The 12,821-nt window shown below is 44.1% G+C and overlaps 1 protein-coding gene across 2 annotated transcripts in view; it reads left to right on the top strand.

Annotated features, from left to right (window-relative positions):
* The first annotated feature begins 5,382 nt into the window (after positions 1-5,382).
* RHOBTB3 (Rho related BTB domain containing 3) overlaps positions 5,383-12,821 on the top strand; it is a 79,061-nt gene continuing 71,622 nt past the window's right edge. The window contains exons 1-3 of one of the 2 annotated variants that reach the window (XM_075541297.1): positions 5,383-5,960; positions 6,144-6,369; positions 11,576-11,762. In XM_075541297.1, coding sequence (XP_075397412.1) covers positions 5,959-5,960; positions 6,144-6,369; positions 11,576-11,762 — 415 coding nt within the window. In that variant the 5' untranslated portion in view covers positions 5,383-5,958. The remainder of the gene's footprint in view (positions 5,961-6,143; positions 6,370-11,575; positions 11,763-12,821) is intronic. The other variant, XM_075541296.1, reaches the window with a different exon arrangement.

Genomic DNA, 12,821 nt, shown 5'->3' on the forward strand with positions numbered 1-12,821 from the left:
ACATCTTTTGTTCTCTTGACACTTTCAGGAAATCTTTTACAGCAGATTTCCCCCAAGGAAATATGTCATTTGATATCTTTACTCCTGAATCCAGGATCACTGATTGCAGTGCAAGTAAAATGAAATCTTTTTTCACTTAGACGTTTTCTCCATTTGTGATGATGTTGCTTAGTGATCCAGCGGTAGGGCTGCTTGCTCTTTCATGCTGAATTCTAATCCATACAGAAGGCTGGAATCTTTGATCTTGGTAAGGAAATGCTTCAAGTTCTCCTTGCTTCCATCGGCACATCACAGGGTACTGATGCTTCTCCCTCCAAACCTGATGACATGGTTGCCTTCACAGAGTCTAGCCTCTCAGGCCATTTGCTTAGAAGATAGTACGCATGGGTGTGGTGAAAGGATACAACCGGGATACACACTTTTCCTGATTTTAAACCCTGGCTCTATTTGTATGACTATCTCTTAATTCCATGTCCAGGTTCTACATGAGCACAGTTAAGTTGTCCGGAGCTTCCATGCTTTGCAATGTCCACCATAGATCGTTATGACCCACCAAGTTCAATGCCTTTGCAGAGTCAAACACAAGCAAACATCTTTGTAAGTACTCTCTGCTTTCAATCAAGGTCCATCTGACAGCAGCAGTGCTTGGGAGAGAGATGGAGCTTTCTACCCCCCTAAAGACTTCCAGTCTCAGGAATCTATGTGGGCAGTTCTACCCTGTCCTGTAGGATCACTGGGAGTCAGTGTGGATTCCATGACAGTGAGTGTGTGAGCGAGTGAGTGAGTGAGTGAGTGAGTGAGTGAGTGAGTGAATGATAATTCGACGTCCTCTTTTGAATCCTGCTTGAGTTTCTGGCAGCTATGAATGATATTGTTAAATAATTTCTGCAATATTTTGGGCCCTCTTTCTTTAGAATGGGTATAAATATGTTTCTTTTCTGGTGAGATTCACCATCAATGCCCATTAAAATAACAGATAAGAAATCAAATGACCATGAATTGGGAAAATCTGCTGCACATGACTTCTTTAACATGTTTAAAGGCAAAGGCATCACTCTGAGGACTAAGGTGTGCCCGGCCAAGCTAGGGTATGTCCAATGATCTCACATGCATGTGAAAACTGGCAGCAAAAAAGAAAGATTGGAGAGAAATTGATGTGCCAGAATTACAGTGTTGGCAAAGACTAGCGAATGCATTATGGACTGCAGGAAGAAGCGATGTTGTCTTAAGGGAAGGATAGCCGGAGAGCTGGTGAGACTTTGCCTCACCTACTTTGAACATGTTATCAGGCAGGATTGGTCCCCACTGCAGGACATCAGGCTTGATAAGGTCAGCATAAAATCGGAAGACCCTTGACTCAGTGGATTGACACGTGGCCAACACTGAGGAGGGCACAGACCAGGCAGTGATTTGTTCTGGTTCACATGGGGCAACCAAGAATTGGAATTGACTTGATGGTATCTAATAACAGCAAAAAGCTTCATGACAGTAATAAACACCATTACATTTTCAAAAAGAGATAACCATGGAAAGAATTTTTAAGATATAAGAAAATGAACCACTGTGATATTATATCATTTATAGTAGCTGCCTGTAAGAGTTGTGTCCCAAAGCATCTATTTCATCTCAATAAAGAGAGGTTTTTAAAAATTGTCAATTTATACTGGAAGGACGTTCTGCCACGGTCAGCTATCCAGGCAGTCAAGCTTCTTCCAACCTGCAGTTCTAACATCTTCAAACTCAGGGCTTCAAGCTTGGCCTGGTTTTATTCCAGTTAAAAACGAGAAGGGTAAAAGATCCTTGAAAAGGACACATCTGCTCTACTGCAGCAAGGATTATATTCCATGAGTGAGAACGAATCATCTGGTCCTACTTGCAAAATGTTGGAATATGTATTTTAGCTATGGGGCCTGGAAGCGGAATGAGTCTGGTAAACATTTAGCTGGGCTAGGCTTAGGTTCCTTTGTCTAACATGAACACCACTTAGTCTGAATTTTAAAATCTCCTGTGAAGCATCCTTGCCTCTTCTCTGCCTGCCTTCACCCAGGAATCTGCAGGCAATACTCATGTCACCATTTGTGACTCCTTGCGGAAGCCATGATGCTCCATGTCTCCACATCTTTGCATATGACATCTGTCTCTTTGCCTGATACTCCTTTCCTTCCAACTTCCTCTTCCTCCAAATATGGCAGGCACCTCGTTTCAAAGGACTATTTCCTCTGTGATGACACAGAAGACACAGATTCTCCTTAATGCTCACTGAACTTTAGCCTGCACATGTAAGTGTTACGTAATCTCCTGTCAACTTGAGCCAAGGGTGTAGTCACAGCCAATGATGCTTCTGTGTGGGCATGACTTTCTCCTGAGGATTCTTGGAATGACTGGCTTTCTCAATGGAGGCAGGACACTCATTCTCTCGGTTTCACCTTCATGTTGACAAACTATGCTGACGGCAGCTAGAGCCCTGGACCTGGAGGAGGCACATGGAGTGCTGAGATGCTTCCACAAGACTTTTCACCCACTGGCCTGTGATCTTCCTGCTTTCAGCATCATTGCATGTGCTGTGTGAGTCTGTAGAAGAATTTAGGGACTAGTATGGGGCATAAGGGCTAATATTGGACTTATGGGCTAATATCAAATTTATGGACTTGATGTGAACTGGGCCAGGATGTTTTCTTAATATACAATTGCTCTTTTATCTCAAACCCTCTCTTACATACACATGAGTGTCTCTGGATTTGTTTCTCTAGTAAACCCAGACTAATACAATAAACTTCTGCTACAGTTATTTAAAGGCATAACAATTCAATGTAAAGAGAACCAAAATGCTCACCACACAGTGCCTCTTTGAGAAATAAAGTGCACCTGCCCCAAACCATGGCGTTTTCAATCACTTCATATGCAAGTGAACGTTGAATGTATAAGTGAGACCAAAGAAGAATTGATGTATTAAATTATAATGTTGGTGAAGAATATTCAAAATACCATGGTCTACCAAAAGAACAAACAATTCTGTCTTGGAGGTGTAGATAGAATTCATTTTAGCATGGAGGATGGTGAGACTTTATCTCATGTACTTTAGATATGTTATCAGGAGAGACTTGCCCCTGGAAAGACATCTTGCGTGGCCAAGTGGAGGGTCAGAAAAAAGAGGAAAGCCTTCAATGAGATGGACTGATCCTGTGACTGCAATAATAAGTTAAAATATATCAATTGTGAGGATGGCTCAAGACTGGGTGATATTGTGTTCTGTTATACATGAGGGACGTTGCTATGGATCAGATCCAACTCAGCAGCACCAGACAACAAGGAGCAGGATTTTCCCCCAAAGGACACAGTTCATTAATATCCATATTCTATTAACCCTTGCTTCTCAAGGGCCAAGACTGGGTCCTTACTATCTTAGTAGCCTTTGTGCACAGGGCAGGCTCTTCTACTCATTAACTGAGGACAGAATGGCTAATGTCTGCATTCCTGCAGCTGCTCAGTGACTATACTCTTAGTGTCCTTGTTTTGACTTGTGGATTACGGGAGGGGCCTGATAAGGAAAAGCATTTTCTATGGCTATAAAGGGAGGCCTGGTGGTACAGTGGGTTTGGCTGCTAGAATGCAACGCTGGTTGTCCAAACCCACATCTGCTGGCAGGGAGAGTGAGTCTCTCGCTCCAGTAAAGATGTCCAGCTTCAGAAACCCTAGGGAGAGATTCCAGTCTGTCCTATGGAGTCACTATGAGTCAGAGATCAACTCACTGGCACTAGGTAGGCAGGTAGGTTGGTCCGCAGGCAGGCAGGCAGGCAGGCAGGCAGGCAGGCAGGCAGGCAGGCATTGATCTAACAGAAAAGGTGATCCCTGTGCTCTTGATTTCCTCAGGTTCTAGAAACAAAAGAGTAAGCTGACTGTAGCCTGCAACTGAAATTCTATTACAACAACAGCAAAATCAGTGACCTCTTTTACATGCCTCCTATTTTATCCTGAGGATGAAAAACAATTACAATTACTTTTTCCCTGAACAACAAAACGATTAGCCAAAAACAAACTAATAAGTCCAAATGGATACATAGTGACCCAAAGGGAGAGGGTAGAACGATCCGGTGAATTTCCAAGAAGTCAGTAGACAGCTTCTTTGTCCTACAGAGCCGGTGCTCTGTTCAAATTGCAGCCAACATGCAACCATGATGCCATCAGGGCTTCTAAGCAGAGCAAAAACTCCAAAGAAACCCTCACTGCCATCGAGTCAGTACTGACTCCTAGTGACCTATGGGCTTCCGAGACCAGGAGTAGAGTAGACATCCCAATGGTTTTCTAGTGGTTTCGAACTGCTGACCATGCGGATCGCATCTCAGCTCATAATCATTACACCACTAGGGCCTCAAGTTAAGAAGTTCTAGAGATGCCAAAGGCTTCTTTCACTAGTCTGCAGTGCCCTAGTCCTTCAAACCCTCAAAATAGCTGAGGATTTTAAAGTAGGGGAAATAAATAAATAAATAAATAGATAGATAGATAGATAGATAAATGATTAAATAAATAAATAAATAAAAGGATGAACAAGAACTCTGCGTACTTGCAAGACTCATCATGTTTAAGGAGAAGCTGAGCCCCAGAGCACCCCCTACTGTTCTCCTTGGTATTTGAAGGTGGCCTCCAGTGTGTTCGGAGGTGGCTTGAGGTCCTGGGGGAACGTACATAATGTTAACCTAAGTGCATTGTCATCAAAGCATCTAAAGTATCCTTTCATTAGTATGATTGCCTTTTCCAGTTCTTTGGAGAAACTACAGTTATGTAGCCATCAGGTTTTAGAGGTCATTAGCACTTGTAAACATGTTAAGAACCTCACCCAGAACTTCTTTAAAAAGCTATCACAATAAAAGCCCCAGCACTTACAAACAAACAAAGAACTCCTGCGGTTACTACAATTTGCCTAGAGTTTGCCAAATAGCCCAATATAGCTAGACCTAGTAAATAACCCTTTAAAAGTGACATTAGCAAATCACTTGACGTCTGAACAAAGAACCCTTTCTGCAGCAGCATGAATGATGCCTTTATTTTTTCGAACGAGCATGATTTTCGAAAACAGCTGTACAGCGCATGTTGACAAATGACAAAGCAGCAGACGTGGTAAAATACTTTCGGTCAAGGCCAAGCATGGACAAACCCCTCCCCCAAAGAGGGTTGCCAGCAGAGGAAAGCAGCCTGAATCCCAATCTCCCTTGCCTCTTTTCCGTGGTGTTCTGTGAACCCCCACCCCCCCACCCCGCCCCAACGCCTCACTCCACCCTCCTGGGCTCGGGTTACACGCAGCCTGGCGAGTTCAACCAACTGGCTGCAGACCGATTGGTGGCCGCGGGCTCTCGGGCCGGTGCGCTGCGTTAGTTCGTTTCCCGCTGTCCCCAGGGCCGGCCAGCCGCCCTCCCCACCACCCTTTGTGTCCCGCGGAGGCTCCGGGGCCCCTTGGGGGAGAGCCCTCCACCCCGGGGCCCCCGGCCCCCGGCACGTGCCGCGCCCGCCCGCCGCCGGGTGCACCGAGGGGGCGGGGGTCGGGCTGGGCTCCGCGCCCCCCCGCCCCCCGGCGGCGGCAGGAGGCGGAGCAGCAGCAGGCAGGAGCAGCAGGCAGGAGGCGACAGCTGCGCGGCCGCGGAGGCGCGGCGGAGAGGGGCTGCGGTCAGCGCAATCCACTCCGGGCTGCACACGGGCCCTGCGCGCTCGGCCGCTCGCGGCCACGGCCAGGGAGGCGGGGGTTCCGGCACTTCCTGACTGGTTGGCGGCGCGCACTCTCCGCCTCGCCCGCTCGCTGCCTGGCGCGGCCTCGCTCTGCATCGGCCGCACCGGGTGGAGGCGCGCGGGGAGGGCTCGGCCGGGGATGAGCGGATTGCGGGTCCACTCGCCACCGACGGGCCCCGAGAGGCAGTGAGAAGAAGCCGCTTTGCTCGGAGCCGCCGCCCTGCCCTTGGATTCGGGATCATGTACGTACGCGTCGCCTCCTGCCATTGTCCGGACCCCGACCGCGCGTCGTGCGTCCCGGGCGAGGGGCTCGCGCCCATCCTCGCCGCGCGCCCGCCCGGCCCCCGCACTTCCTGTGCCGATCCAAGTGCTTAGGTGCGCTGACCGTGGTCTTTTCTCCCTCGCTCCCTTCTCCGCCCGTGTAGGTCTATTCACATCGTGGCGCTGGGGAACGAGGGCGACGCGTTTCATCAGGACAATCGGCCGTCGGGGCTGATCCGCACCTACCTGGGGAGAAGCCCTCTAGTCGCCGGGGACGAAAGCAGCTTGTTGCTGAACGCCACCAGCACGGTGGCGCGGCCGGTGTTCACTGAGTATCAGGCCAGCGCGTTTGGGAACGTCAAGCTGGTTGTCCACGACTGCCCTGTCTGGGTAAGGGGCAGCAGCTGCGCTGTGCCCAGGCCTCAGGAGGCTTTGCCTTCGCCTCTCCCCTCCACCCCCTTTCTCCGTTAGCCCCCTTCCATGAGTGCGGGCGGGGCGCCTGGGTCAGTCACCTGGGTAGAGTTGTAAAGCACTTTGCCGGGAACTCTCCGATTCTTTGTTTCAATGAGCAGAGGGAATACTCCCAGTTGCGGAATACTCCTGGGAAGTAAAAAACCCCAGTGGGCATGCGGAGCGTTTACTCTCCACTCCACTACTGTGGGTTGTCCCTTGGTAGACAGCTGACAGCCAACTGTGCCAAGCCCAAGCGATTGGGTCACTGGGTTTCACCAGCAGCACTAGGGAGCAATACTTTTTCATGATAATGTGACAACGTATTCAGGGGGGCCCTTCAGAAATAGGATCCCTGGAAATGGGGGTGGGGGAGGGGCAGACTATGAATTAACTTCCAAGTAATTCATTTCTAGAGTCCACTTCTGAAAATTTTAGTGTTTTTCTTTTGAATCATAATGACCATTCTTTTAGGGAACATTATTGATGCTGCTTGGATTTTTTTTTTCTTTTTAAATTTTGGGCGAATTGAAAGAAATAGTAACAGTAGACCAGTTCCAATTAATTCCTGAGTATTTGATAAAAGGAGAAGGGAATGTATTTCCTCACACCTAAAGGTTTTCAGGATGTAATTCCATATATTGATTGAACACGGCATTTGTATATTAAGTAAAATATCATACAATTCCAGATACTAAATGAACACTTTCTAGATATCATTCATTTAATATTTGGAATTTTCTGATATTGGATTTAAAATTGTAGTTTAAGATAGAATTTTATAATGGAAGAATCTTCAGGTTTGAAAAGAAAATATAGATTAGTATCAGATGAGAGTGTTACATTCAAACAGCAATTGAAAAACAACAAACGCAACACCTGGAGTCCGGAGTCATAAGGAAAGAAAGAGTATATCTTCCTATAGAAATGTAGACAAGTTGAATAGAAACATTCCGTACATAGTTTCCATATTACGGAAAAGACATCATATGCCCAAATGAACTGTCAACTAATGGAAAGTTCATTGTTGCTATTGTGTGCTATTGAGCCTATTCCAACTCTAGCAACCCTGTATGATAGAGCAGACCTCCCCCATAGGGGTGCCAATGCTGTAATCTTCACTAGAGCAGATGGTCCACTGCTTGAATCCACCGGCTTGAATCCGCAAGAACTCAGACCTGGTCTTTGCTTCTGTAAATACTCCTTTCAGGACATCCCACAGCTGCTACCACTTGAATTTCACCCCAAGGCAAAACCAAAACCAAACAAAAACCAGAAACTAACAATAAATAAAACCATGCCTTTTCAATAATTAAGTCCCTAATGATGACCATGGTGATACTGTTCATAAAAAATATTGATAGATAACTTGTTAAAACTTGGATGGCTATTCAAACAACTGAGACACCTCCTTTAGCTCAACCCTTTTGTTGTGAAGAGCCTTAGAGTCTGTCCGCTTTTATTGGATCAGCATACAGTTGAATACATAATGAGAGAGTAGAGTAAATAAATGTAGGGGGAAAAATAAGCTGATTTCGGATGGTAGAATTGCCTTTCCTGCCCCACATCCCGGTTTGAGCTATGAATTCCTTCCTGTTTATGCTGCTAGTTTAGCAAAAAATAAATAATACACTGACCCTATGTATTGTGTACACACAGTGAAATCTTTCATATGGATCCAATAAGCCTCTTTAGTCTGGCGTTTTGCCATACTCTCTGATTGTATGCTTTATCATGTTAATCATTTTTTGTTTGGTTCAACCCAGGCCCTGCTTGAGGCATTGAGTTTGTAATGAGATGCAAGTGTTTAGGTTATAATGGTAGATTTCTAGGGTTAATCTTTATAAAGTGATTTTTTTCTTCTGGTGGTAAGGAAAGCCCATCAGAGGTACCAAAGTTCATTATATCTATCAGCTGATATTTGATTATGTAAAATGAATGGGAATATTAAATATATCAAAAGGATTTGATTTTAAAAGTCTACACTGCACTGAATGACTGTGTGTGTGTGTCCTTGGTCGGCATTTATCTTCTCTCAGTCTTATATTCTTGTCTCCTAGAGCTGTGTAAAGGGTTACATGAGATCCAAACCAAAAGCTCTGTGCTATCAAGATGATTCTGACTCACAGTGTTTCTATAGAGACCATGCACCAGTCTGTACTATTCTGGCTTACTAAGGGTACTTGTTGGGCTGCTAACTGCAAGGTCAACAGTTAGAATCCAGGAGTGGCTCTGAGGTGGGACTTTTTGCTTTCATAAAGGCATATAGCCTCAGAAACCTCTGTCCCATTGGGGTTATTATGAGTTGGAATTGACAGATGGCGATGAATTTGGTTTGTCTAGTCTCCGATCTCTTACACAAAGCAAGAATCAAGTGTTCTTGCACATCAATCATTATTTACACAAAGTACCCCGAGGCAGCGATGTTACCACACATTTGCAGTTAGTAATAGTTACAGTTGCATAGTCAAGTAGAATAAAATTGTTTCACTGTAGAAAATCAATGTTTTTAAATGAAAGATCTTTCCAATGAGTCTCAGTTCTCTAAGTTCAACGCTGTGCCTTGAGTTGCGTAAGGCCCTGGAGGAAATCCTGGAGCTGGTTCACCCAGGGTGGGAGAATTTCATTTTCTTCGTCATTCTGGAAGCCACTTTCTCTTGGACCTCCTTTGACAAGAAGCGCGTTGTTTGAGAATTGGAATGAGATAGTTGTGCTTCTCCTCTGTAGGTCTTTAATCTGCCTCTGGCTCCTTGCCCTGCGGCCTTGGCCCTTTTTAAATAAATATGTTTCCCATTCATTAGCTGCGCTCATTATTTGGTAGCTCTCTCCCCCACCCACTCCCTTGTCCCGCATATGGTTGCATTAGTATTTCTTTGCCCACTTCTCTGTATCTTCCTGTTTACCAGAAAGGCTCCATAGAAGGCAGTGAGGTAATGCATTAACAATGTGTGTGTGTGTGTGTGTGTGTGTGTGTGTATGCAGTATTTGAAACCCTGGTTTGTATTATATGCTTATAATTGTGGTCTCTCTCTTCTCCATTCCATGGTATTAATGATGCCCAAATCCATTTTCTCAAGACAGTTTTTCCTTCAAAGTTTCCTTTCTCGCTGTATACTTTTTCTGGTAACCTGAATACCCAGAGAAAAAATTTTTTTCTCTTTAACTTCTGTTCTTGCAGTGTGAAATGGCTGTTAAATATTGCTCTCCTTTGTATTGAATTTCATGGCCACTCCACTCACTTGGCCACACTCTTTGTTCCAGTTGTATACTTTGTAACACTTCTATGTTGGAAATTGATGAATCAGGCAGATCCAGTTACAACTGAAGGGGTTTCGTGGTTTGGGATTCTGAAATTAGGGTAGAATTCTGCTGGGAAGCTTGCACATTGCCCTGCCCTGTCTCCCTCTACTTTCACCCACTATTGCGTCCTCTGCCTAGTGCAAGCGTTTGCCTTTGTCTTTTTACGCCAGTTGGCCAGTTTTTGACGTGTTTAAATTTCCTTCAGCCAATCTATCGGTCCCACTTGTGCAGTCCTCTGACTGTGGTGTGTGTGTGGGGGGGGGGGGGGGGGAGGGATGGGAGAAGCTTTGCAAGGGCAAAGAGCCCAGATGAAATGTCAAACCCACCACTGCCCCTGACAGAAAGGTGCGGCTGTTTGCGTCTGTAAAGATGACAGCCTGAGGCCATCAGTCTGTGGGCAGTTCTATCATGCCCTTAGGGACGCTGGGAGCTGGAAACTGACAGATTTGCGTGTAAGTTTGGTTGTAGGAGGCTGGGGAGACCCTGGAGAGGCAGCTCTCACAAGGAAAGGGTGTTTCCTGCCTGCACTCCTCAGAGCAAAGGTCTGTCATACTGATGGGGATGGACTGATTGCTTCACATACTGTTACCCAGATTTAGAAGAATCGTGTTTCAAAGCACACACTTTCAAAAGTCCGACAATGTTCAGATCCGTTAGTCACATCCAGTTGTCTATCCCTTATCAAGTTTTATGAAGCCCTAGAAACACATGGCAGCAAACAGTGATGAAAAGTTAACTTGATTAGATTCAAGCTGTGGATGATATATGTGTCACCGATGTTATGAGACATAAAGATATAACCAAAACCTCACGGAATCCAGGTAATTCTGACTCATAGTGACCATAGCTATAGGATTGAGCAGAACTGGCCCTCATGGTTTCCAAGACTGACTCTTCCCGGGAGGAGGAAACCTCATCTTTCTCCCAAGAAGAGGCTGCTGGCTTCAAACTGCTGACCTATGGTTAGCAGACCAATGTGCTAACCAAATATGGAAAATCATTTTAAAATGCCAATATAAACATCCAAGTACTGAGCTCCAAGGAATGCGATTTGTAATAAATTTCTTTTGGTCTCAGTCGCAATCTAAATATTGTTAAAATGTAGTTGTAAAGATTTCAAACTAACAAGATTTATCCTGATCTTTTCATATACTTTTGCAATACACTAATGGCAAATAAATCTCTTACCATGTTAACCCCTTAACAGAAAACACAAAACCTATTTTGGAGGCATAAGACTCCCCCTCTCGTTCCCCCTACCCACATAGACAAACACTACATACATATTGTCTTATCCAAAGAATGGATCAAGTTGAAACATAATATATGAATTTTGGAAATAGGAATGGGAAATGCATGGAATAGCAGAGCTCATAGTTGATTTACCATATCAAAACTCTGAAAATCCGGCAGTGTACACACAGGTAAATAGCCTTTGAAGTGTCTATATTTAATACCAGTGCATCATCTCTGCAGCCATGGTATTGCATATTTGAGATTTCCATACCTGGGATTTAAACAGAATAATTTTGATGCCCCAAAATAGTTGAATATAAATATTGAAAAAGCGTTTATCAGATTCTCAGGGATTTTCTAGGTCTTCTGTTTTACAACTGATTTCCCACTCCCACTCCTTAAGGCTAAATGATTAATTTAAAAAAATTAGACTTGGAAAAAAGATGGCCAACTTAAAACATCTAAAATTTTATGTCACTTTTAAAACATCTAACAATCACAAAGAAGTGTACAAATTAAAATGGAGCAAAACATTTCCTATGTTTCCATGGGTTTTGTGATTGAATTCATATCAAGCAAACTAACAACTACTTTTTGCCTTTTGGTTTAGGATATATTTGACAGTGATTGGTATACCTCTCGGAATCTGATCGGAAGCGCTGACATCATTGTGATAAAATACAATGTCAATGACAAGTTCTCATTCCACGAAGTCAAGGATAATTACATTCCTGTCATAAAGAGAGCATTAAATTCTGTGCCGGTGATCATTGCTGCTGTCGGCACCAGACAAAATGGTGAGTATGATTATTTTTTTGTGTTGTATAATGAGATAGCAAGTACCATAGTACTTACCAAAGCACTGACTTATAAGGAGTGGGGATTAAAATGGAAAGGACAACAAACAATAAAGAAGTGGGATTCATAATAAATTCCTTTTGGTCTCAATCTAAATATAAATATTGTTAAAATCTACTCCCAAAATTAAGATTTCAAACCTAAATAAGGTTTACCCAGATATTTTCATAGAAATAAAATACTCTTACTGCAAATCAATCTCTTACCACGTTAACTCTTTAATAGCAACTATACAATCTTTTTTGGAGGCTTAATATCCCCTCTTCCCCTACACACATATACCTTACACATCTTACATGCACACGATCTTGTCCAAACAATGGATAAACATGATATATATATATATATATATATATTATATATTTGGAAAGGTGAGTGAAATATATCTAATAATAAAGCTGCCATTTCTCTATAACTGTCTATGCTAATACAAATTCAGAGAAGAGTCTCTCAAACTTCTGGGATTCTGATGGATACAAACTTGTCTTCTAAATTGCTCTCCTACCATAGTGAATGAAGACAGTAATTGTGCTCTTTTGACATATGAGAAGTTGGAGGCTGGCACAGTCCTCTGTTTTGGCAATCCATTGATCCGTCCAAGTGGGAAGGATAGATCGCACACAGAAGGATATTGGCAGTACTTCCAGGTAGACAGTCAGTAGTGAAGACACTGACAATGTTGCCCGTAAGAGCAAGGTTTACTCATGACCGATGGGTTTATGAATGACTGATATGCAGATTATTCTAGAAAAAGACAGGGTTTTAGACTCCCGCAAAGATTTCCAGTCTGGGAAACTCACGGGCAGTTCTACGCAGGCCTGTAGGGTCGCTATGAGTAGGCAGGGACACATGGCAACGAGTTCGGTTTGTTTGGGATGCAGATTATTGTCAAATATTCCCAGGCCGACTCAAGATTCACTGTGACTTGGCGGTGATTTTCAGATCATCTTAATGGTTCTCGCCCCACTAAAGCAGTTCTTAGTGGTTGTTGCTTTGTG

The sequence above is a fragment of the Tenrec ecaudatus genome, chromosome 2 (genome assembly GCF_050624435.1).
Source record: "Tenrec ecaudatus isolate mTenEca1 chromosome 2, mTenEca1.hap1, whole genome shotgun sequence".
NCBI classification, from domain to species: domain Eukaryota; kingdom Metazoa; phylum Chordata; class Mammalia; order Afrosoricida; family Tenrecidae; genus Tenrec; species Tenrec ecaudatus.